The 26,558-nt window shown below is 40.9% G+C and overlaps 1 protein-coding gene across 6 annotated transcripts in view; it reads right to left on the minus strand.

Annotated features, from left to right (window-relative positions):
• ADAMTS9 (ADAM metallopeptidase with thrombospondin type 1 motif 9) overlaps positions 1 to 26,558 on the minus strand; it is a 171,761-nt gene that overhangs the window by 57,724 nt on the left and 87,479 nt on the right. For 3 of the 6 annotated variants that reach the window (XM_060109127.1, XM_060109130.1, XM_060109126.1), the window contains 2 exons: positions 23,832 to 23,993; positions 21,560 to 21,757 (listed from right to left, as the gene is read on the minus strand). The exons of 1 other annotated variant lie outside the window; for it this stretch is intronic. In XM_060109127.1, the coding sequence (XP_059965110.1) occupies positions 21,560 to 21,757; positions 23,832 to 23,993 (360 nt within the window). The remainder of the gene's footprint in view (positions 1 to 21,559; positions 21,758 to 23,831; positions 23,994 to 26,558) is intronic. 2 more of the 6 variants (XM_060109129.1, XM_060109128.1) reach the window with 2 other exon arrangements.

Genomic DNA, 26,558 nt, shown 5'->3' on the forward strand with positions numbered 1-26,558 from the left:
GAATCTCCTAGTTTGCCAGTAGGACTCTGACTTTTTCCTCCGGGGAAACAATCCAACTTGTTTAAGAGAATGATTTCCCCCCAACTTTGAGCAACACTCTCAAACAAAGTAATCTCTGCTTGTTACATAGAAACACCAAGGTCAGTATCTCAAATGCCTGGGCTTTTGTTTCTGCGAGGTCAAAGGGAATGTTTAATGTGGAGCTTTGTTCAGATGCTGTCTTTACTTTTTAGACGAAGGTCTAAGAGTTTAAAATCTGGTGGAAACAGAACTGGCTCCCTCTCTAGTGGTAGCTCTGGATGTGGTGTGGATTTGTATCTCACTGTTCCTGGTGTGCTGTCCCTGGCATTAGGGTTGTCCTGCATCGGTTCTTTAACTTATACTGAGGGGCTGGGTCTCTCAGTCACCAAGAAGCCAGAAAACAACCCCAGTGTGTCTGCCTGGATGAGAAGGGGTGAAGACCTAGAAAGAATGAGATCCCCAGCATTGCCAAGGCTGCTGAGAACCTGGACATCCAAATGGAGATGGGAGGACCACACGGAATTGGTAAGGATGCCATGAGGAACCAAGAAGGAATAGGAAGGGGAGGGCTTAGGTCAGGGATGCACACAGAAGCTGGCTAGAAGGAAGCTTCTCGATGGGGCTAGATGATGCTAGGGCTCAGAGGAAGCACCGGAGTGGATGGGGTGTGGACCAGGACTGCCTGAGTTGTAGCAGATGCTTATACATCAGGGTTAATAGATGGTCTAGGAGGACAGTCCCAGCAGAGTGGGCACAGTTGAGTGTGTCTGCGTGATTCCTATTTCCAAGTGATCTGTATACATAAGATTCTGTTTATATGATATGTCTTATGGAGGATGCTGATCAACTAGTCCATATTTCCAACCAGAGGACTGGCTGACACCAGGTTAGAAGTAAGACAGAATTGAGAAGCCAAGAGAAAGGTCATATACTAGAATCCATTACCAAGCTAAGCCAAGACTCTGATAATCTAAGGATTTTTTGACAATCAGGTTTAACCATCACTTTGAGACTGGTGGGCAGAGTTCAGTTGTGGGACAGGAGACTGTACTAATGATTATTCAAGGCCTTTCCCTTGTGATTCTATAAAATATGAAAAAAACATCTAAATCACTTCATCTAAAAAATGAAGTGTGTCTTTTCATAACAACAAGCTCTTCTTTTTTTTTTTTTCAACAAGCTCTTGATTCTACTCTCATTTTGACTTTGTTTAAGAAGCATAAAGGCAGACCTCATCTGGCAAGTATGATATCAGAAAGGAGGCAATGCTCACGCCCATGGTTCAGAACTGCCTTTGCCAGTTATAATGACAAGTGAAGTGAGTACTGCATGAACATCACACAATCAGAAAAGGCAAAGGGATTCCAGCCTGTACCCACTGTTCCACCGGGGCGGGGGGGAACAAAGAATGTTGAGTGCAAAGATATAGACTTAGGGATCAAAGTTTCAAATCTGCTCAGCACCAAGACCTGGAAAACCATGTGGGCTCGTCACATAGAAAAAAGATAGTAGCTGCAATCCACATACGTTTATTACTGCTTTCCACACTGTAGGCACTGAGCAAATATTTATGGGAATGAATGAATACATGAAAGCTAAAGCCATCATAGAAGTGTACTATAAACCAAATGTCACGTTTTCCTAAAGGTTTCAAGAAAGAACTACCTGGAATCTGACCCCCAGTGCTAATGCTGAACTGATTTGGCAGTTATTTAAATTCAAAGAGGCCACCCCAAAAGCACTCTTTCAGTTGGAGCAGAACTATTAGAAATCACACCATGAGCACTTACTATGAGTGGGACCATACGCTGAAGGCGACTGGCTTCTCCTATTTAGCCCTACAGCAACCTTGTGGCTCAGGTACTATTAGGATTCCTCTTTACAAATAAGGAGACTGAGGATTAAAGAGGTGACCTCACTTGCCCAGGGTCACAGAGCCAGGAAGCAAGCAGAGTTAGCCTTCACATATAGCATGTGTTTTTCCAGAACCGCCATTTTCTTCCCTAAGTTATACTGAAGAGAGGGCTTGGTTAAGAAAACAGGCTGCTCACCCCTGCTTCCCCATGGTGATAACAGAAAACTAGGACTTTAAAGAAATGTCCCTTAAGACTATTTTAGAGACCTCTGTGACTCCTTAGTCTCCCAGGAAGAGGATGGTTACGCAATCTATTTCTGACTTTAATACTTTCTTCACAACCTCTTTAGCACCCTGGGAAGAAAGACGCTATGAAAAGTAAATATACCATCAGGTACAATAACATAAATATAAATAAAGAGCCACATTTCTCTTTGCCCAAAGCCACACTCTGGTTTTCTCTTGGCCATTTGTCAAGGTCGATTCACCCTTTGCATTCAACCACATGGTGAAAGATCATCTCTATTCACTGGTGAACAGCCCTTTGCGTGGTCATGAATGGAAGGTTACAGGTTGTAAATTTTGGCCTGCTGATTCACCAAGGACTAAGCTCTCAAATCTCTGAGCTATAGGTCATCTCAGCATATTTTATATATTTTTTTATTCAGTCCATGTATTTATTTTACAAATTCAATGCTACGGAAAAGGAGATACGTCATGCTCACTGCCACACAGTAAAGAAGGAATAGACGTAGGCTTATGACTAGGAGCTCCTGTACCTAGCAAGGAACACTATTTGGTGTCCATTGCACTGGGGATTTGTGACCAGATTCTGGCGTTCTGCGTGTTGCTTGGGAACCACAGCTAACCAGGCATCCTGATTCCTTCCACTTCAACTCACTCATGATCACATAGAGCTAGCAGGATGGGCTGGGGCCAGCCAAGGTAGGTGTAGATTCTGTGCCTCTGGCTTTGAGCAATTACCAACACCAATGTGAACAAGCATGGGTTTAACCACCTCTTCTTCTAAGGTACCAGTTAAAAACAAATTCCATGGGGTGGCTGTGCATGGGATTCCACAGCTCACCACATGGGTGCTTGTCTTCACCTTGCTCTAAAATGTAGCCCTTCAAGGCACAGGTTTTGGAGTCACAGACCTACGTTGGAGTGCTATCTGCCATTTTACCACAGTGCCATCTGGAGCAAGTTACTCTCAGCTCAGATTTGTTCTCTGTAAAATGGGGATAATAGCACTATGTATATGCAACAGGGCTGCCTTACAATTAGATGAGACAATGCATACTAAGCTCTTGGTGTTTTGGCCCGACAGTGTAAAAATCAATGCACATTCACTGTTCCTGCTACTACTACTTCTACTCAGTGGACTCTTTAAAAATATCTCCTAGGGCCTCCCTGGTGGCGCAGTGGTTGAGAGTCCGCCTGCCGATGCAGGGGATACGGGTTCGTGCCCCGGTCTGGGAGGATCCCATATGCCGCGGAGCGGCTGGGCCCATGAGCCATGGCCGCTGGGCCTGCGTGTCCGGAGCCTGTGCTCCGCAACGGGAGAGGCCACAACAGTGAGAGGCCCGCATACCGCAAAAAAAAAAAAAAAAAAAAATCTCCTAACATGCAGTTTAAAAGGTGAGTATTTTTAAAAATATATGTTTACTCATGGAGTCTAAAATTAACATTCTAATACAGGCACTGCTGGGTGAACGAGGAACTTAGTCTGGCAAAATCTCCCTCTTGTGAATGGGTGAAGAGCTTTTCTTTCTAAAGGTCACAGAGAAATCCCCTGAGCAGACATAAATGTTGATGATTCCTTTTCTTCTGCAGTGCCTTTTTCACTCTCATAGACTATTACTTATTAATATGGCCTCTTCTAACCAGAGAAGACAGACAGACAAGAAAAAGAAAGGCACCATATCTGAAAGCCACCTCTCTTTTTTACTCCGTCATTTCCTGCTCACGCTTATTATCTCAAAAACTCCTTGTGTTTGTTTTTTTGTTATGTTCTTTCTTTCAGTGTCCTGAAGCACAGAATCCACAGCAGTGATGACCATTACCAAACATATATTCACTCACTTTCCTGCTCGGTTCAGCTCAGCTGTGGGAGTGCTAAGAGTCCTTTGTCAGAAAGCAGATCTGCGCATTGGAGATGTGAACATGTTTAGGGAAATTTTTATAGGGCTTCTCACAATACAAGAATGGCTCTGAACAGGGGCATCAGGGATCCAAAATGACCGAGGAGGAAGGAGAGAAAGCTTGGCCAGGAAACAAGGGCTGTGACTTCAGGGCGTTAAGCCAGTGTTGACAGGCCTGCCTGATGGCCGTTCATGTCCAGGACCACCATGGCACTTATTACCATGAAAAGGAGCTGAGGAAGCATGAGATTGGCAGGGAACACCAAGGAAGAAAGCGGATGTAGGAATCACAGTCATCGCAGCTGGATGGGGCATCAGGCCATCCTTCTAGCCCCATTACCCCCCAATACTCCCAGCCTTTGCAGTGCTACAAAGGTCTAAGACTGTGGGAGAAAGGGAACTAAGATTCACACGTCAACTCCTGGAGCACACTTGAAGGCTCCTGTCAATACTATATCCAAGTAGGTGGCCTTGCATACGCCTCGCAAGGGAGATGGCAGGGCCAGGAACAGAAGGGGAGGCAGTGAGAGATGCTCATGACCGCCACCTCCCAGCACTCCCCAAGAATTATGAGGTATCAGGCTCTCCAGCCATACAGCCTGTGGCCTCATAATGTAACAACTTCTTATTAGAGGTGGGAAAAACATTTTAACATGAAATACAGTAGCCTATGAAATTAGCTATGGAACTTGCAAAACCCAAATTGGGGTTCTTCTTATTCTGCAGGAGTGTAAATATCAGTTTTTCTCGCCATCAAGATAGAAACAAAAACCAAGAAAATTCACAAAAGCCATACGTGGTGATTTCTAGAGCAGACACATCCAATGGTGCCCTCAGGGATTTGAGGTATATTATGTCATCAGGCTCTGTTACCACTAACATGCCCTCTGATTCCCCATTCCCAAGCACAGCACAGTGCCTATTTTTTAAGGCTTCTTTTCCCTTTCAAGGTTAGACGTGATGATTCTTTGTAACCCAACTTCAGCAAAATCACGATATTGGCATTTTTCAGGAAAGAGGGGAAGATGGTACCTGGACCCACACTCTGTGCTAGCCACAGAAGTATTTATGAAGGCAGGCTGGAAGATGGGAAGGGTAATGGGTGAGGTTTTTGTTCCAGCATCCTTTATTCTCAGTTGTTTCAAAGGTGGGTGCAGAAGAGTCTGAGTGAGTGAGTGATGGAAAAGTCATGGCTGGTGGGAACAGGGACCCCACGTTTCTTGGTGCTCTGAAGGTGGACTGTGACTAAGGGCCCAGGCTGGAGGATTCAAGGCTACCTGGAGATGTCATTCTGCTAGAAGACGATAGCACTTGGGTAGACCCACTCATGACTTGGGCTACTGTCCCAGACAGCCAGGGACAGACCTGGGAAGCTAAAGTCACCTTTGGGAATGCTTCTGTAAAAAAGCAATGCAGGCAGGCTGTCTTTGGACTTTCATGCACCCAACCAATGTCCAGCCCTTGAGCTTCTTACTCCTCCCAAAGAGCTTTCAGTCATTTAAAAGACACTAGGGCAGGGTTCATTTAATTGCCTCTTCCAGTCTTGCTTTTTCTCTGCCTGTCTGGCCATTCCTGCATCGTGTGAAAGGAACATCTTTATCTGCCAGTATGTCAAATGTCTTACACTGAAAAATTTACAACTTTTGGGGGAAAGTAGTTCATGCAATGAATTTGCTTTTGGGTGGATAGTAATGCCACCCCAGAATGGAAATATGCATACCTATCTGAGTCTGTAAGCAGAGAAATATACCTCAGTGAGAGGGAAAAAGGTCATCTTAACCGTTATTGAATGAGATGTTCCTCCTCCAACTTTGCAATGCTCTACTGGTACTTCAGATAAGATCAAGTTACTATCAATATGTGCTAGTCAAGTCCTTTGTGGCATTTCTTGTCTCCTCTTCCTGCTTACCTTTTGCTAAAGAAAAGGCTCAAAAATACCGCTATGAAAGGATGAGATGAGAAGAAATAAAACCCAGCTAAAATGTAAGTGGCTCACAACACAGAAGACTGGGCATACAAGTGGCTAAAATCATGGTTGATGGTTTTCTGTGAAATTTAAATGATTCCTGCACTATTCTTGAGATTTATTCTAATGAAAATCCAAGGGTTGAGGCAGAAGCACGTGGTAGTTATGAATTCAGTTTTGGAATCAATCAGACCTGGTGTGACCACTGCTATCTATTCCTTTGTGATCTTATGCAAAATGCTTAACCAGGTATGAGATGATGGTGAGTAAGCATCTTAAACCTAACATGTCTAAAACGGACGTCCTGATCTTCCTATTATCTTAATTTCAATCAATGGAAACTATCCATCCACTTGTCCACTGCACAAAATTTGGAGTCATTCCAACTCCTTTCTTTCTCTTGTATCCCATATCTAAACCTGGAGCGAATCCTTTGGCATTATCTTAAAAATATGCCAGAATCCTACCACTCCTTGGGACTTCCCTGGTGATCCAGTGGTTAGACTCCGCACTCCCAATGTAGGGGGCCTGGGTTCGATCCCTGGTCAGGGAACTAGATCTCACATGCATGCCGTAACTAAGAGTTCACATGCCGCAACTAAGGAGCTCACGTGCCGCGATGAAGCCGCTACTAATACTTGGTGCAGCCTAAATAAATAAATATTTTTAAAAACCAAAAGAATCCTACCAATTCTTACCACTTCCACTGAGCACTCTCATCTGAGTTACTCCAACGGCTTCTAATATTCTCCCTGTTTCTTTATTCTTCCTATAGCTTCCCCTAAATTCAGAAGCCAGACTCTTTCTTTTAAAACAAATCCACGTTCCTACTCAACTCTCCCTCCCCCACAATGGCTTCCTACCTCAGTAAGTATAAGCAAAAATCCCCCCAATGGTCCTTTTCTCTCCCTCTTCCACGATCAACTTCCATGTTCCCTTCCATCAATTTCATCTCTAATTTCATACCCTACCATCCACACCCCCTCTATTCCAGCCACCTTGGCCTCGCGACTGCCAAGATATGCCTGGCATACTCCCGTCTCCAGGTCTTCACCTGAAATACTCTTCTCCTGGGTATCCACATAGCTTACTTTTATATTTTCCTGGATCTCTGCTCAAATGTCACCTTTTATTGGAGACTTGCCTGACCTTAAAGTTACAGTTCCCACCTTCTTTTCCATGCTATTTTCTCTCTTCTTTATTTTTATCCATGGCACCACTCACTTTCTTTCACAATACATATTTCAACTTTTGTTTTATTTGTGATTTATAGGTTATCTCCCCCTCCCCACTAGAATGCAAGCTTGATGAGTTCAAGGATTTTTGCCTGTTTTGTTCACTGCTATCTCCCCAGTGCTCAGAGCAGTGCCTTGTTTATAGAAAACACTTGGATACTTAGGGATCACACAAATGCATGCATGAATGAATAGTATCTAATAAAGCCTAGAGCCACTTATCTCACAAGAATTTTTAAGGATGAAGCAAACATTCTACACAATGCTCAGTTCATTGGTAGGGTCCAAATAATTAACTCGTGCTCTCTCCTATCGCCTGTGTCTATTCAATTTAAAACTGGCTAAGCACTCTTGTGGTTTAATATTTAATTCATAGTTACAGAACTGAATACTGCACAGGAGACATCTAAGAGGAAGGTTATCTGAGAATATGATGTAAGATAATGGACAGCAAGGGTTAGAAGCTGGGAACTCAGAAGACCACACTGTCCTGCACAGGCAAGATTAACACTGAAAGCTTGGCTAACAGCCACTGAGACCACCATATACTCTTAGGGTCACAAAACGTTGTTTCTCCTTCCCAAAGATGTCACCTTAGATTGACACCTTTGCCAGATGGAAAAAATGTAGATATACAGACTGAAAATAGACTACAAAGAAATATAATGGACCAGTATGGGTTCTATCTAGGCCAGATATTGTCTATCTCCATTCTGGCTGGAAACATCTAAAAGCAAAGCAAAGCAAAGCAAAACAAAACAAACTAAAGACTTATACCATCTGTTCCAAAATAATATGTCTAAGTTTGAGCCTGATTTTTTTTAAGTTCCCTTTCATTTAGAAAAATGCTCTCAGAGTACAGGGTATTCAGGATTACAAAACTAACATCAAGCCTGAGACTTTGTAACTGTAGATTGAATTCGATCTCCTGTACACTCTCTACAAGCTGGCCACCACAAGCCTCCCTACTAAGTGAAGTGGTTATTACCCAAATAATAGGATTAGGCCACATTCAGATATATCTAGTTTTCTTAGTTCAGCAGATCTTTCCTTACAGATGTACTAATTCACATTGTTCTAGCGTGCTATAAATGTGCAGGGGAAAACCAACTCTTTTCAGAGCTCTGGTCTGAGAGTGTTGGGTGACCAAGCCCAATTTCTGAGTTCCTTTGAAAACCATTCAAAATCAAGTGAAGTGTTAAAAGGGCCTATTCAAAAATTCAGACCCCAAAGACTCAGTTTCAATGGCTTTTAAAAAGCAGAGGAGAGCTAAACTGGTTTCCACTAGGACAAGAGCCTATTTTTGGATGTGTCACAAATCAAAATCAGTATTTCTAGAAGTTTTGAAAGCCCTTCCAGAGAGGGAGTGGGAAAGCATGAAGCTTGAGAGTCAGTCGGGTCTGGATCCAAAAATTACTGATTGTAGGATGCTGGGACACTTGCTTAGCCTGCGTGAAGCTCACTTTTCCTACCTGCATAATGGACACAATAGGGACCATTCTGTAAGGATTATATGAGGATTTGCAATAATGCTTACAAGGCACTAGGCCCAAAGCTTGGCTCACAGAAGATGATGTGTAAATGTGGGCCTTCTGTTATTCTTTCTCCACTTCTGGTCAAATCTATCTGGCCTACTGAAGACAGGCACTCTTATGTGCCACATCAAGACATGTAAGACCATTGGTCATCAGTTGGTGACTGGGATGTGGAGAAACCCATTCATTCAGAGAAGTAAGATTTCATTAGTGGCTGTATCGTCTCATAGCCCAGAATAACTGGTAAGGTTATAATTAGGTAAAAGGCAAAACTCCATTTCTAATTTGAAAGAGCTTTTGACATAGTTAGTCCATTGGTAATTTAAGGTTCCAATTACTTCTGGAAGGTAGTACTCATTTGTCTTATGGAAAACCAAGGTCTCTTCTACATTGAGCTCCAATGTGTATGTCTTTCTTTTTATAAGAATTTCCGGTCTTTTATCCATAAAGTTTAAACATTGTGGGAAGAATCCAATATTTCATTATAGTTTAGGTCCTACCATAAAACTTCTGAGATTGATGATAGTGTCTGGGTTCATTTTGCTTGCCTTTCCTCTACCAATAGATTTCTTCTCCGGTCTCAAAGATCTGGAGTCACTATTAGAGTTTATGGTCATCATTAGTGACCTTTTTGAAGAAGAAGAATTGAGATTGATTTTCCTTCTAGGGCCAGGAGATGGATCATCTAAATTGTTCTCTGTGCCACAGATCTTGGAGTTGCACCTGCCATTCTGATCATAAATATGTGTGTCTGTGTGGCATGGGGGTCTGAGCTTGGCAAATACATAGCAATTACCATCTGCTAAAGCAGAAAAGATCTGAAAAGTGGGAAAGGAGAGGTATGAAGGGGTAGAATTTCAGAAACTTTCTTCCCTGGGAAGTTCATGTATTGAAAAGCCAGGTATCTGGCCAGCCAGCCACATATCTGAAAAAGCTGATCAGGGCTTCCTCTGCTAGATTAAAAAAAACAACTGGTGGGAAAACTGTGAAAACCTGGTGGTCTCTACAACATCATGATTTATCTTCCCTGAGAGGAGGAAGAGAACAATTTAAAAACCTCTAAGATTTCTCTGACTGAAAAAAAAAAAAGGAATTTGGTATCAAACAAATTTGGGAAATGCTGTAGACTATACCTACTTAATGCCTATGAGAATATGGAAAGGAAAGTTCTGCTGTAAGACACTCATTGAACCACGAGGGAGAGATGATATTGCCCCCAGAGGACATCTGCCAATGTCGGAAGACATTTTTGGTTATCACAACCAAGAGGATATGCTACTGGCATTCTAGCGGGTAGAAGCTAAGGATTCTGCCAAATATCCTAGGATGCCCAGAATAACACCCCACAACAAAGAAGTATCTAGTCCCAAATGTCAATAGTGCCGAGGCTGGGAAACCCTGTTTCAGACCCATTCACAAGTCATGGAACACTTTCTGTACCACTGTCTTGGTCTCTAGTAAGAAACTGGTCTCCTACTTCCCAGATAAAAATGCTAACTAGGATTAATTATGCTTTTATAAAAGCACTCCCCCCAAAAAACTCCTAAATATTCAACTCTGAAACCAATTCCTAGTGCATTACACATGTGCAAATTCTACCATGAATGAGGGAGGTGCTGTTTGATTGAAACATAAAAGGCAAAGGAATCTACCTACCTATCTATCATCTCTATACTATCAGTGCTATCAGTTCATGCAATCCAAAAGTATGAACATGTTGGAATAACCCTTGTTTTCTTAGAAATCCCCATCCTCATTTATGCCTTTCTATCCAAAGTTAGTGACCCCTGCCAAAGTTGCCATGCGGAATGTCTATGGACCACACTGGGCACATCTGTACACATCAGCAACTTCCCCTCCCGGCTCCAGAAAAGATTGAATGACACTGCTTGTTGGTTTGCAAATTCATAATCTGGTGAGACAACTTTGAAACCTCCTATTTTCAGTTCATTCTTGAAAATCTTTGCCCTTGTTGGGTTCCTAGGATTCCACATACTACTTAATGGAAAATTTGACTCTCCAGGGAGAAGTGTTTTCTGATAGCTAACCACAGTCACTCCACAGGGCTTGCAACTGTGACTTCAGCCTTGACTTTTGATCATGAGTCCTCCCTCTCCTATGGGGACCATGCTGTGCACTATAGGATGCTTGGCAACATCCCTGGCTTCTCTTCATTAGATGCCAGTAATACCCGCCCCCCCAAACCCATTTATGACAACCAACGATGTCTCCAGACATTACCCAATGTCCACTGGGGGATAAATATCACCCCTGATTGAGAACCCTGAAAAATCCCAAGGTTTTCAGAAAGTCCTTCAACAAACTCTCAAAACTGAATTGATTTTAATTCATTTGGTGGGGGGCAGGGCACACAGAGCTTTTTTTTGGATGGGGGGTGGTAAAAGGACCCCTGAACATCAACAAGGTCAAGATCCTAGGCTAAAAGGGTTGGGAATCCCAGGTCTTAGAGAACATGACATGTACAATGTAAAATCAATTCCCAGGCGCATCAATGAAGATAGCAACTACAATGAAACAAACAGGCTCTTCTGGACAGCACTTCCTCCCTGACATCACAGTTGTGACCTGCCACTGCTAAGGGGTTCCCAGATACTTCACAGTTGATTAAGAGACAACCAAGGAGGAAATCATGATTTCACTAAGAAAGGGCCAACTGCAGTGCAGGAATAGGTGAGTTGGTTGGGTGAGGGCTTTTTATGAAGCACAAGGAAAACAAACAGCACATATTTGTGGAAAAGTTCTTTAGCTTTCAAAGGATTCTGGGCTTTGACTGGGGAGCAATGGATTAAAAAAGGGGAGTCTGCATTTGGCCAAGTATTTACTAGAATTTACTAGCAAGACCAGCAATGGAAGTCTGGATTTCCCTGGGAAAAGGGGAGCAAAAAATCACACCATTCCCAGAGGCCCTTGCATTTTAGCTGCCTGGGTGGGAGGGGTGGAGGGAGGTAGCGGGGAGGAGGAAGAGGAGGTTCATGAGAAAAAAGCTAATGAAAAACTAGGAAAGATGCTGTTTACGCTGAGCTCGGACTAGAGCACCCACTTTTATTATGATGTTACAGTGCAAATCTGAGATTAAAAACAGCTTCCTAAAATGTGTCAGAATTTTTAAAGCCCTGAAATAAATCCAGACCTACTCTCTGCTTCCTTGCGAAGTCAAATACACACTCTGAACATATTTATGTTTCTTTAAGAATTAAAAAAGAAATAACTTATTTTGAAAAATTTCAAACTTAAAGAAAAATTGTAAGAACATCACAAAGAACTGCCTCTGCCCCTTATTCAGATTCCCCAACTGTCAGCATTTCATCACATTTGCTCCCTCCTTCGTCCTCCCTAAGTATATACATATATGCCATTATTATTTTTTCTTTTCCTAAAAAATTTGAAGACATAATGTGCCATCATCTCTCCAACTCTAATTTCCCCAAATCAAGGACACTTTCCTACATAACTACCATACAACTCTCCAAGTCAGGAAATCACTATTGATACACCACCAGCATCCAAACCTATGTGTTTCTTTTTATGATTCCCTCCTGCAAGTCAGCTCTTTATTTCCATAGTTTAGGCCAGTACAATAAGGATATCAGCTTCTGAGTAGTTCATTCATTCACTCATTCATTCATTCATTTCAATATTGTTGACAGTATGCCTACTGTGTGTAAGGCACCAAGCTTGGACAGTGGACATCTACAGCCCAAAGGAAATTTGGGGCAATTCAGTAAATGATTCGGTTAAAAAGATTTTCACTTGAAATGTGGTGGCTATGTCTACATTTCTTCTTTTGTTCTAGTTAGAAAAAGGGAGCAAAACCACGTTTTGTTTCATTTTTTTTAATGTCATCTCTTCCCTCACTTCATCTTACACACCTCCCAAACCATAACCACATCTTAACATGCACTTGCCACATGGATGGAGGAATACATCAGTATTTGGGCGAATGAGGGGCAAAGAACGAGGTGAACGCGAGGGCAGAACTCACAATGGTTGACTCTCCTACCAAGGGGAAGGAATAAGCCTTAGCATTGCCAGAAGATTTCAACTCCTGTAGCTTAGTTTTAACTCAAGAAAGAGTATGGAAGATATCTCAATGCATTTAATGTGTTTTATTTCAAGCAGACAGTTATTAGTGTGAGATCACTTTTTAATAAATTTTAATTTCATCATTTTTCATAATTCACTTGTAGTGCGACAGCATATCACATTCTACAATAAACCTAATCACCACAGACATCTACAAATCCCCTAACTGGCTTGACCAAAATCTAATTTCTCATCCTAATTACCTATATATCTACTGAACAAAGAAAACACTTAGATTTATTACCTCCAGTTATTCTATTTCTCTTTGTATATTAAAATGTCAGAAATATCACATAATGTGTGCTTAATAAATACTTCATGCTTTTTTTCCCTCCAAGTCTTCCAGAAAGCCCCAATCTTGCTCTTTACCTGGTTTAATTTTAAGAAAAACAATTTTCTCATATTCATCCCTTTAGAGCTCTGAGCAAAATCTGTAAATGGCTCAATAATTCCAGAATGTTTCAAGCAGTTACCATCTGGAGAAACAGAAAATCTTAAATTGTAGACATCCTCTTTCCACAGCTTTTCACCACTTCACCAACTAAACAGCAAGATGAGGGGATTATATCTTGGTTACCAAGCTCAGAAACTGGTTCAGCCACAGTTTGACCTAGAACCAACTAGCTAATTTATCTGATGGTGCCAAGCTCATCAAGTAGAAGAGGTTAAATTTGATAATGTGAGTGAATTGCTTTGCATAATTTCTAGCAGAAAGTAAATGCTCCGAAATGTAAGTGATTGTTATAATAAAAAGTCAAAGCTGTCACAATAATTATGGGAGGAAATGCACTGTATAAAACTGAGGGGAAACAGCTCTTCTGCACATAGCTGAAGCAATCCATTCATCTACTTTCTGAGATACTTCAGAAGAAGGTGGCTTAGAGAGAGTTATTTGACTTATTTCCCATTTTAGTATACAGACAACCTAAGAGTGAGGATAATAAATGAAAAAGGGCTTCTAAAAACAGACCACCTGAACGGTTTATAGTTTAATTCAGATGTCACCCTAAAGGGGCAAAAAAACCCCACAACTCTATCTGGTCGCTAGAAAAGAGAACTGATGACATCATCAGCCAATTTGCAGCCAATGTCGTTACATACATTTTAATTTCTGGGTGCATCAGTCCAGGGTATGAACATGAAACAAACCATAATGGTTTTCTTAACACTGGGGAGGCAAAGTTAAATGACGGCAATTATAGTGATGGAGGAGACACAGCCTCAGCTCTGATTCTTCTGAAGTGTCTTTGAGACAGCTCCATAAACCTAATCTACTCAACTTTTACCTACAGAGCTCAGGGAATATGAAAGTTGCCTTCTTGAAACTTCTCCTTCAAAGAGGAAATGGTCTCTTGGAATTCAAGCTTCTACAAGGTGGCTACCTGGCATTGTCCATTTTTGCCCTCTCCTAAAAAGCATCATTACACCTTGCCCTTTCGACCCATAGAACACATAAACATTCTTTCTCCTTAACTGAACTTACTGCCATGATGAACTTGAACTCTGAGATGCAAAAGAGGAGAGTTTGTTTTAACAGCTGCTTTTATGTGGAGGCCCTGGAGTTACTACTCTAAAGACAGCTGGTTCTGAAAGGCTCTTTTTTTTTTTTTTTTTTTTTTTTTAGGTTTGACCATTGTATTTTTCTTTTTTTTAACATCTTTATTGGAGTATAATTGCTTTACGTTGTTGTGTTAGTTTCTGCTGTATAACAAAGTGAATCAGCTATACATATACATATATCCCCATATCCCCTCCCTCTTGCGTCTCCCTCACACCCTCCTTATCCCACCCCTCTAGGTGGTCACAAAGCACCGAGCTGATCTCCCTGTGCTACTTTTTCAATGCCCAGCTGTCAGGGAACACCCACTAAAGGGTTCCCAAACAATGGTGCAAAACAGAAGAATGACAAGAGGATGGTACATATTAGATGCAAGGGCATCCTACATAGGGACCCATTACATGCTGACATAGGGCTTTTCTCCCCAATTTATTTTAAGAAGTTTACTGATCCCTTGGCTAGTTGAATATTAATTGCTAACTGCCTGAGGTTGCCCTGTCTAATACGGTAGCCACCAGGCACAGGTGGATGTTTATATTTAGAGTAATTAAGTACAATTTAAAATGCAGTATCCCTATTGTACTTGGCCACATAATAAGTGCTTAATATTAGCCACATGTGGCTAGTGGCTTCCATATTGGAAAGCAAAGATAGAGAACATTTCCAACATTGTGGAAAGTTATTGGACTGCTTTGGTCAAGGCATAACCTCATTCTAATAAGAGAAAGGGGATGCAGGCCTGGTTAAGAATGGTGGCTTTGTAGGTTCAGCCTATACTGATTCTTTTCCATACTACTTCGTGTACACTCTTTTCTTGGCTGCCAATTTTCTATTTTATAAATTTCTGGAAAGGGATGTTGCAGTGATTAAAACCATCCATGAAAATGAACAACAGCAAGAAGCAAAGATGGTGATGTGGCAATCCACACATTCCAGATCTTTTTATTGGTACCTATTAAATAACAAAGGGGGAAATGTACTCTCAGCCACAACTTCCCACGCTGGTGTGGAGGCTGAGGACCCCAGACAGGAGAGGCAGAAAGCCAGGCCCTCCACTTATCCTGGCTCTCAGACCCCTGAACTCATGTTTGGGTTCTAATGTAAAGGTGAACAGAAGCATATTTCCTGACAGGAGGTTTTGAAAGGTTCCATGCCATCAGCGAGAGGGCATTTATCACTGAAAATTATTAAGCAACTGCACATTTAAAAGGAAAGACAAGATCAATAATTTATATCAGTTGAACAAAGATCATTACAACATGAAGATATATATATATATATATATCCTAATAGCAATTTGTATTTTTATGGTTGTAGTGAGGCTTCCAGGAAAAAATTGTCAGTTCTATATGTATTCAACTTTTCTGTTTCCCCACTAGAATGAATAGCTCTGGCTGTTCATTGCTGTATCCTTAGCATCCAGAACAGACTAGCCCCACAGTAGGCTAAAAAATGACTTTTTTTTTTAAAGGAATGACCCAGAGTCTTTTACGCCCTCCTCATAAATCTTCCTCAACTGCCTTTAATAATCGCGATTCCCTCCCAGCCAATTAGACTTGGACTCAGCCTCTACCTCCCACTCCACATTCCAAAGTTTCCATTCCTGTCTATTCCAGAAGGGCAACTCGCTGACCTGAGTCATGGGGGAGGACCTTCACTCCTTCTCAGGGTCTAATGTCTCTCTTACCCTTGCCCCCATCCCCGCCTTTGGACTTTTTAAGACTGTAAAAACAGAAATCTGTCAAGCTATCATGAAATATCAGCTGTCAGAAAGCAGGAACAGAATCTCTGATAGGCATACAATCACTGTAAATACGGAGGAAAAAAAAAAAGTCCAGCTAAGTTTTATCTCCAATGAAACAGATGCAGGCCAGTGTTTTGCTTTTTTGGAGCATATGTGAGATGAGTGGTTTACAGAGTCTTAATCTACCCTGAGTTCAAATAAACTTTGTAATTTCATATGTCATAATGTTTTCATTAAAAAAAAACCTATCTTATTTTTTATACTCCACATTGATAGAGGCAAATAATGTGTTTCTTATTTCTTTCTTAAAAGACACTAGAAGTATGTTTAAGATGTGTCTTCATTAGTAAAGAAAAAAAATCTTATATTTATAAAAAAAAATGCATACACATTTAATGTGATATTCCTTATAGCCCAAATCTTTATATCATCCTCCAAATCTGGCTATTATGATATTTTAAAAATAAAAAAGAGAGATGTTTTGCCATTCCCTAAACATACTCAGTTGTTTGAAGTGTTCATAGCTGCCGGTTATGGGAATTTACCAGTAAAAGTTATAAATTTAGATTTTCTGTTGCTGGAGTCAAAGGGGCAATGTCAGTATTAGCTAAATAATGTTGAGTCTAGATGGAGTGTGAGTTTTAGGCATATCCTTTTATTGAATATAAGCAGGAGTTTAAAAAAGTCATTCTGAACATGTGCTATTGCTTTCTACCAAAACAAACAGGACATTGGGAGACAGTGCTTTGCAAAAGATCCCTGGTGTTCTCCTTACTGGCTACAAGTAATAAATCCTTCCTTCTCCCAGGAGAGGAAAAAAAAAAAGGTATACTGACATTGAAGTTGTATTGCTAAAGAAGATTATCACACAGTCAAATGGATTCAGAAAAACACCTCTCTCAACAGGGTAACATGGGGGCTAAATGTGACACAGATTTGCTTAACTTGGCTTGGTACATAGTAAATACTCAGTAAACGTTAGCTACGATCACCTGCTTTGGAGAAGTTATCTTATTCAGCACCTCATAAAAAAACCCTCAAATGCATACAGGGACTCCCTTATTTTGGTCCTTTCCCCCCCAGTTACCATAACAAACTACAGTGCAAAATGGAGGCTCAGCAGGGGAATGTGGAACCAGCAGAGATCTGAGGTCATCTTTATGATTTATCATTTTTTGAAAAGTGCAGGTTCTCTTAAAACTTTCAAGTTACTGTTATGTTTTCTTTATTTTTCTTTAATAAGAAATGCTTCTGATATGTATTGCAGGTGAACAAATAACAAAGTTGACAAATGTTGTAAGTCTTTTACAGTTATCTGAACACAAAGAATAAGGTATGATCAAATTGATGCACATTAGGTGAGCTTTTTCCTGTACCTGGCTCCTCTGACATATTCAGAACCATTTCTCCTAATCACTGGTTTTGTCTTCTGGCTATGCCTTAGCATTATCTACAAATTCAATAAACAGAGCATTCATATTTCATAGGTGAGACTCAATGAATCAAGACAACAGTATTAGAGAAGAAAATAAACCCAACAAAATATTAGGCCTCGTATGTTTTTGTTTATATCACTAAGCATCATTTCCAATCCAGAAATAATTTTTAAAGTATCCCTTTAAAATACACATTTATTATTATTATTATTTTTTGCAGTACGCGAGCCTCTCACTGTTGCAGCCTCTCCCATTGTGGAGCACAGGCTCCAGACGCGCAGGCCCAGCGGCCATGGCTCACGGGCCTAGCCGCTCCGCGGCATGTGGGATACCCCCGGACCGGAGCACGAACCCTCGTCCCCTGCATCGGCAGGCGGACTCTCAACCACTGCACCACCAGGGAAGCCCTAAAATACACATTCTGAACTATCCAATTACATAAAGCTTGCCACTTGGCTAACTCAGATTTGGGAGAGGGATGGTACAGGTTGGAGGGGATTTACAAAATTAAAACGTGTCTTTTTAAAACCAAAAGAAACATATACATGCATTTCTAAGCACACAGCCTATTTGCCTTTACAGTCTGCTGATAAACACTGATTTTTAAACATTGTATATAAAATTAAATAACATGGAAAAAATAAATATGCTTTATTATATAAACACATAGAAATCTGTACTGCTCAAAATATTCAGATAATACTAGGCTTGGCTGCTTAAAATGTATTCGGAAAGTATGGTAGTGATATTTACAATCTTTATTTTTGCTAGAGATAGATGTGGTGAGGTGATAAAATACTGATGTCAGACATTTTCTCTTCCTGCCTACAGAAGCTGCAAACTTTAATATGAAAATGAGGTAGACACAAATTCATAAGTTGGCCAGGCAGAAACAAAAGCACAGTTCCTTCGTGAGCTCATAAATTCTCATTATCCGGGTCGACAGGCATTATTCCAAAGCACCTAAAGCAAGGCTCAGAGAACACATTTAGGTTTTGGCATGAAAAACTCACACAAGCAATTTCTCCTAAGGAGAACCATGGTCTCCAAGGCAATCAGCAAGCAGATACATGGGGCAATGCAAAAAGGAAGGCTGGAGGACCATCTTGGATAGGTGACATCACCTAGCAACCTTTTTGATTTTTATCTTGAAGCAGCTTACTCTAGAATGCTACAGATTTTTTAACCCACTTCCCACTACAGTTTGACAGCTCTCTTTCCAATTTATCCCTCTAGTCACGGGATGTGTGCATGCAATAGGCAAATCAGTGTTAAGAACCTTATTTCAAAAATAAAACATTACCAAGTCAGAGTGCAAGGACACGTTCAAAAGAGGACAGAAAAGACGAAATCTGGGGAAGGTGTTTTCCACAGTCACGATTCTAAGTCTCTAGTGACTTGAGCCAGAATTAAGGGTCTTAAAATGGGTACCTGAAGCCTACATTCACAAAAGCTTCATTTTAGAGAGTCTGGACACCACGCTAACAGCCATTTGGAGTTTCTCTCCTAAATGCTTCTCCTTAGTAACAACTGTTGAACTAGGCTATCTTCATTCTGACCTTGGAAAAGACCTACTCACACAGCAATAGTTGCTTCCCGACACTATCTCCAGCTTGGGAGTACTTGGGGAAAGAAAGCAACAAGGCCGGAGGGGGACTAAAGGCTACCCTTGGTCTCTAGTAAATCAAGTTCACTTTCTCTTGAAAGCAACATGTTAGCACCTTGAATACAGTTTTTGTTGTTGTTAATGTCACTCTCAGTTACAATGATGAAGCACCATAGAAGTGGCTTTATGGCTGTTAACACAATTCACTGAGGTATGCTTCAATCTAGAATTACTAAGAAATTGTACCAAAGCATCAATAAAAGTCAACATAAAAGTAAAATCCAAATCCTACAGTAGGAATCTAAAAGGCTGCCCTCACACACATAATTTAAGGAATATATTACAAATGGATCTATTTAAATAAAATGTTTTTGATTTAGTTGTTTTAAAAATCACAATAAAAAGCCTTGTAGAAGTGGTCTTGCTCCCAGGCTGCAGAGGCATTTGAATAATGATCACTTTAAAAAGGAAGCATTAAAATTGCATGGGCAGCAAAAATGTTTTCAAAATCTGTGTATTTGCTCCTGTGCATTACAGAGCATTTAGAATCTCTCTCTTTTTCTCTGTGTGTTTCAGAAAACTATGTGCAGCCCCAAGAACAACAACTACAATAAGAAAAACTTAAAGTCTTCAGTTAATTAGCAGATCATATTTTAAAATTTAAGCACTTAAGCTCTTAAAATATCTGTGGGAGAGGGTGGTGATCCGGTGTAAAAAAAAAAATTAAGCTGTGTTTAGAAAGTGTTCAAGAAAGAGAATGCTGTGGAAACTAATGTATATATACTATATAATATATATTGTATATATTATATACAATATATAGTGTATAATATTATATTATTATTATATTATATATACACACACACATACCCTTTGAGGGTTAGGAGATGTTTTTTGGTCAGTATTAAAGAAACACAACTTTTTAGAGAGCTACTAGATTTTTTGATATATACTCCAGTGTGGTATTGGTGTTGGCTAAGTGGAAGGGATGAAAATATAATGGGCTCAAGAGGGAAAATTTCATGAAAAATAATATGTAATAGGTGACTTAGGGAAGCTGGAATGTCAGAAGATGTTCTTGACATTCTAAGGTTATTTCTGATCTTTTTCAAAATGTTCATTTTGGGAGAATGCCAGTATTGCAGACGAAATACTCTGGGTGAACAATACATCTGAAATGCCCTTGAAAAAAATCCTCAGAGCCCAGCTGAATAGTACCAGTTGAGATAATGCTCTAAATTCTTCTAGATTTCTACTTAATACAAAGTACAGTAGTTATACAGCTAGTGTTCTACCTGCAGACACAATCTCTGACACTGAAACCCTTGACTCTTAGAAGTGTCAACAGGTATTAGCCATGTCAGGTCAGTTAATCGGCTCTTTAGTTGGTTTTAGGAATGGTTAAGACTTTTCCTCAGAACTCTATGGAATAAAAAAGCCTTTTGGATATGACTTAATATAATATTAATTCAGCTTCAGTGCAATTAATGTATTCACAGGAATGTTTACTCTATTTACATGAAACAGCCCTAATGACTCCATACCTATGGCACAATTTAGCCACAGTATCGTTTTGACATAGCCTATCCTTCTGTTTGCCAAGAGCTGCCCCAGAAGTTTGCATAGTATTTACAGAGGCGAATCTGTCTCACAATGTCATTTAAAAGTAGATCGCAAAGGAAGCCTAGGACCAAAGAAAAAAATGGTCTCAAACAGGCTTTGTGTCTTGATAGAAGAGAGAACATTTCAGATGCCTTGAATGGCATCAGGTCACTGAGTCCACTTCTGGTCTTTTGAATTTTCCAAATGGGTCCAGTCGATTTTGTGGGCACAACCTTTTTGGTGATTGTGTTGAGAGCTGTACCCGAGTCACAGAGAGGCAAGGTATAGTCTCTGAATCAAAAATTGCTTTGGCCTCAATAAGCAGGTATCTTCCCACCAAAGTCAAAACTACCAGCTTAGAAAAAGAGAGAATATCTGCTTTTGAGTTGTCTGCTTAAATCACTTTGGAGCTTAATAACGGCACGGAGTTATTTAGTTTCTTAAACACACACACACACACACACACACAAATATATATAGTCTAGTTATAGGAAAGGATGCTACTTCTGGGTATTGGCAAAGGCTGGTATGAGGTACAAGTCACCTGTAAAGTCACTTTGGCAATCTCATAAAAAAAATTAATTCTGTTGTATGTCAATATGAAGAAAATAGCAGACTGTGTATAGCACAGTTTCAGGGATGCCCTTGTGAGGAGGATAATTATCTGTCTCAAAGGAGTGACCCAGAACACCTTGGAATTGGGCATGTTAGTTACATATTTTGCTTAACAAACATGAATAGTTAGGGCCGTACCGAACTCCAAGGGCCAGTACTCCATGCAGCATCTTGAGGACAAGCATGTGTGTTACATTGCTCTCGATCTGGAGGCTTGTCAAGAATTTCACAGCTCAGATCTAGAAACCGTTCCCCGCTGGGCCGCTGACAGACCACCAGTCTTGTCCGCAAGCCTCCACCGCACAGCTTAGTACACTGGAAGAAGAAAAAGGAAGGCTGCAGTTATTTTGCCTGAATAGCCAGTGGCAAATTTTCTTTTCCTGTAAGAAAAATGTCTTAGCCAGACTCTATTACAGCATCCGGCAAGATAAGTCTGTAGGCAGAATGAAGCTGAGTTACCAAAAGTAATATACACAGCAGACCGGAGCCCTCTACTTTCATGGTAGGTATTGTTTACTGAGCATTTGCTCTTCATCTGTACTAAGCGCTTTTATATATATTATCTCATCAAGAGGAGAGTGTAATTATTTGCTGCATTTTATATATGGGGCAACTGAGCTTAAGAGTTTCACTTGATCAAAGTCAATTCAACAGCAGGTGTCTAGGATAAGACTACAGCCTTTTTTTGAGGTATTCAAAACCAAAAATCAAAGAAACAAAAATCTAAAAACCACTCAGTACCAAATAAAGGAAATAATGACTTAGCTGGTTTTATTTTCTGGCAACCTCTAAGAAGTTGTAACCAACCTTTGTCTATTCTGTCTCCATAGACCTTTCTGACGTTCAAATATTTTATGTTATCTCTGAATCTGAGCATAATGATGGTTTTCCCCTAGGATGAGTAAACAGTGTGGTGGGAACATTGGATAAGGTTCTGACTGTTGGCTAGACCCACACTTCTGAGGCAGGAACAAGTTGTATTTCTTGGACAGTACCGCTGTGCTCACATCCAGGAACACTGACTGTTCCCCTGCTGTGTCAAGGCCAGATCTCCCACAGAATTTGGAATGATCTGGTCCGTGCTGACAGCCAGCATCCCAGCAAATGCGCGTACTCTCCTGGCTTCTATCCAATTACAGAAGCTGAAGCACAGGCCCCATGGGACAGGACTTTACGAGGAGTTTTGGGAAACCCACAATATACACGTCTCCAAACCTGACTTCCCCTTCCGGCCTTTCAGCAAAGCCCTCCAGAATGACGTATTATCACCGAAAGTTAAAACTCTCCGTTACAAGTGCCTGTGACTACTAGGTTACGTGGATGAAAGCATGAAATGTGGACACGTGATTTCGTTTAGCCAGGGGTGTGGACAAACATGCCCGTCCATCTCATGTGTCTTTGTTCCCCTGTTGGTGGGGGGTGGGGGGTCTCCACGATGTTAATCCTCGTGTGTTATTTTATAAATTTTACAGTCAAGACAGAACAACTCAACAAACTCTAAATATGGGTTCTCCCTGTGGATTCAAGAGTAGAGAGATATATTCTTTGTTAATTAAATACAAAACAATAAGCATCTAAGTCCTACACATGACAGTGGCTCAAAACCCCATTCGATAATAATAGTAATGCTAATGCTAATGAGTATTATTGGGAGTAATAATACTGATTATCATTATTATAAAAGCAGTTAACTGTGATTGAAGGCTATGGGCTAGGCTTTGGACACGCACTATCTCATATAATAGATGTGGACACTGTGAAGTGAGTGCCATTATTATTCCCATTTATAGACGAGAATACAGACATTTGGCAAAGTTACATTATTTGTTAAAGCCACAAAGCTTGTAAGAGCCAGGCCTGGGAATGGGACCCAGTTTTGTCTGCTCCAAATATTCTATTGCCTTTCATCGGTCATAGCAGGCAATTCTTAAAAGTTAAGAGCTGAAGAATTTTATTATTTGAGACTATACACCTTTGATAGGAATAACTGCTCCTATTCATTCTGGTTCATCAGGGATTTGAAATATTAGGAGACACGATGCCATGGGAACAAGGTATATCACAAACACCCCAAAGCTATGAAGAAGATGGCAAAATTTCCATTGACTGATTTAACACACATTTTCAATCACTTTAAAAGCACCCATGTTTTAATCAGCAGAGGTTAACAATTTAAAGTAGCGTTTATCTGCATTCTTTCTTAACTTTTCTCTCCTATGTAGTCAAGCTGTATCTACTTGGTAATAAATGCACTTTTAAAATAGTCCAGAATTAAGACAGTTCTCCTAGTTAACCTGAAATCAAGAAGCTTTAACAAGAGCTAGTTCTTTTCTTCAAATAAACTATGAACAATAACACTGCTTGGTGTTTGTTTTTTCCCAAAGGATGTATAAGTGGAGTTTGCTCTCACCTCTCCCCAGCTGCCATAAGCCCACTGAGGGCAAGGGCCAGATTCGCAGGATCTCTGCTCATCGGGTTTGATTCTTTCCACGCAGTCGTTGGCGGTGTATCCATTTTCATCCTGACACACAACAACACGCCGCTGGGACCCACCAGCACAGGTACTGGAACACTGAACACAGCAGACATCAGTCAACAGGTTAATCCCTACCTCGATCTCCATCTCAGGGACACAAAAAGCAGCTGGTTGAAGGGTCAGAGACAAATGTGGCAGAGACCATTCTCAAGTCGTCCACAATGGACAGAAAGCAATCCTGAGAACCTCCCTTCCGTGGGGCTGTTTAAAGTTCACGTCTTAGCAACACCTGGAGGGCAGAAACACGGCTTCCCCCTTGAGCAGGTTAGGTCTCAGTAGGTGTTTAATAAATGCCTAATGAGTGATCATGTCTTGGGATTTCCAAAGCTGTCCTATTCATCCTTTGCACCTCTGAGAGGTACAGACGTGCTGACTGACACCACAGTCTACTGGGAAATTCTCTTCTTTTCAAAACTGCAAGCGCTTATTTAGAAACAACATTTAACTTCCCTTTCAACATCGGGGTCAAATCACATGATTCAGGAATTGCCAGTTGTTGAAATTAAGCTTCTGTACTAACTCCTTCAATTACCCAAGGAAAGCAACACGGAATGTCACTTACATATCATTTCCTTGCAGGTAATGTTCCCGTCTCTCCCTTGGCAAAAGCCTCTACTTCCGTGGCTAATGGTAGCAAGATTTGTTTTCCTTCTTTATTTTTATTCCCCAGTGAACCTGAATTCCATATTGACAGACCTCTCTTCGGGTGCACGAGCCTACTGCTTACTCGCCTCTCATGGTTGTCACAGAATTATGTTCACCCTTCAGCTAATTTCCCACACAAGCTTCTCATAGCTCTCTTATTTATCTACATCTTGAGTGTTTTTTTCTTTCCATAATTTCCTTATCTTTTGAAACCCGATGTGTTTGCTAGTCTCCTTCACTCTGACCCTTAACTTGTACAATCTGTTTGCTTGTAAAACAACCATCTAGTCCTCCAAGCAACCCAATTCTCAGGAATTATCAAGTCTTCGACCACATCTGCAACATTGTTTTGAGTTCCCAGTTCCAATGGCTGATTTGTGCTATCAAACCCCAGCTCAAACCAGTGTTGTATCAAAATACCCATAAATAATGCTCCTTGCTGGTTGGCTTCTTCCATATAAGGATGTGAAAATGTTTATTTTTTGCTTATTGTACTGGACTTCAGGTCAATCTCCCTGCCTACGCTGGTCAAATTATGAATGATTTTCAAAAATACTGAGTTTAGGGCTTCCCTGGTGGCGCAGTGGTTGGGAGTCCGCCTGCCGATGCAGGGGACACGGGTTCGTGCCCCGGTCCGGGAGGATCCCACATGCCGCGGAGCGGCTGCGCTCGTGGGCCATGGCCGCTGAGCCTGCGTGTCCGGAGCCTGTGCTCCGCAACGGGGGAGGCCACCACAGTGAGAGGCCCGCGTACCGCAAAAAAAAAAATAAATAAATAAAAATAAATAAAAATAAAAATACTGAGTTTATTTATTTTATTTTATTTTTATTTTTTTTCTTTTTGCGGTATGTGGGCCTCTCACTGTTGTGGCCTCTCCCGTTGCGGAGCACAGGCTCCGGATGCGCAGGCCCAGCGGCCATGGCTCACGGGCCCAGCCGCTCCGCGGCATGTGGGATCCTCCCAGACCGGGGCACGAACCCGTATCCCCTGCATCGGCAGGCGGACTCTTAACCACTGCGCCACCAGGGAGGCCCCGAGTTTAATTTTTAAATGTAGAGCAGGAAAATAGATTTATGAATTCTGTCTGAACAAATATTTAGGTAATTTTTGATTTACAAAAATCCTACCTCTATTCTCTGAGGGTTCTGATATACTCACTCGAAACTTAAAAATATTTGTTTTCTACTTTTAAACAGCTTATTATGTGAGAAACAAAGAGAACTATTATTTTAATCGGCTTTGTTTGGGGACCAGAATTTAAAACATTAGGAAGGACCTTCCATATTGTAAACAGATTTGGAATATATATATTTTGGCCCTTGAATTTTTCCTTTGAAAATAAAATCTTGTATTATTTGTTTATTATGTCACCTGTGTTATTGTCCCAATAAAATGGTAAGCTCCTTCAGAGGGGATCAATGTCATACTTGTATTCCTATTAGATCCTACAGTGCTGGTCACAGGATCTACTGCCTGATCCAATTAGAGTTTCTAGAAGCAATAGTTCCATAAACCACATGCTACCCTCCCTTCAATATGGCTGAGTGGAGCAAGGAAGGATAACAAATCCAAGGTCAACTAATCTACTGGCTGCCCAGTGACCAGTCAGATGCTTCCTATTGAGAATGTGACCAAAGAGAGATAGCGCTCAGCTGGGGGCCAAGCAATTGCGCCATACAGTCTAGAACTTGTGCTTGCACAGTTCTGAACCCAGCATCGGCCTGGGTCTTTATACTCCCATACACAGGTGAAGTAATGTACATCATCTTTCTCCAGGTCCAATTTTGCCATTTTTTGATTAACAGGGATTCTTAGTTCCATTCCCATGTTGCAGAATTTCACTCTGGACTTATTTTGTTAACAATTTTCCTGTCCTCTTCAGATGACATATTTTCCCAGGTAAACGTTCCTTTGAACAAACCCTGTACCTATCATCCACACTGAACAAAACAAGAG

Source organism: Mesoplodon densirostris, chromosome 10 (genome assembly GCF_025265405.1).
Source record: "Mesoplodon densirostris isolate mMesDen1 chromosome 10, mMesDen1 primary haplotype, whole genome shotgun sequence".
Lineage (NCBI taxonomy): Eukaryota > Metazoa > Chordata > Mammalia > Artiodactyla > Ziphiidae > Mesoplodon > Mesoplodon densirostris.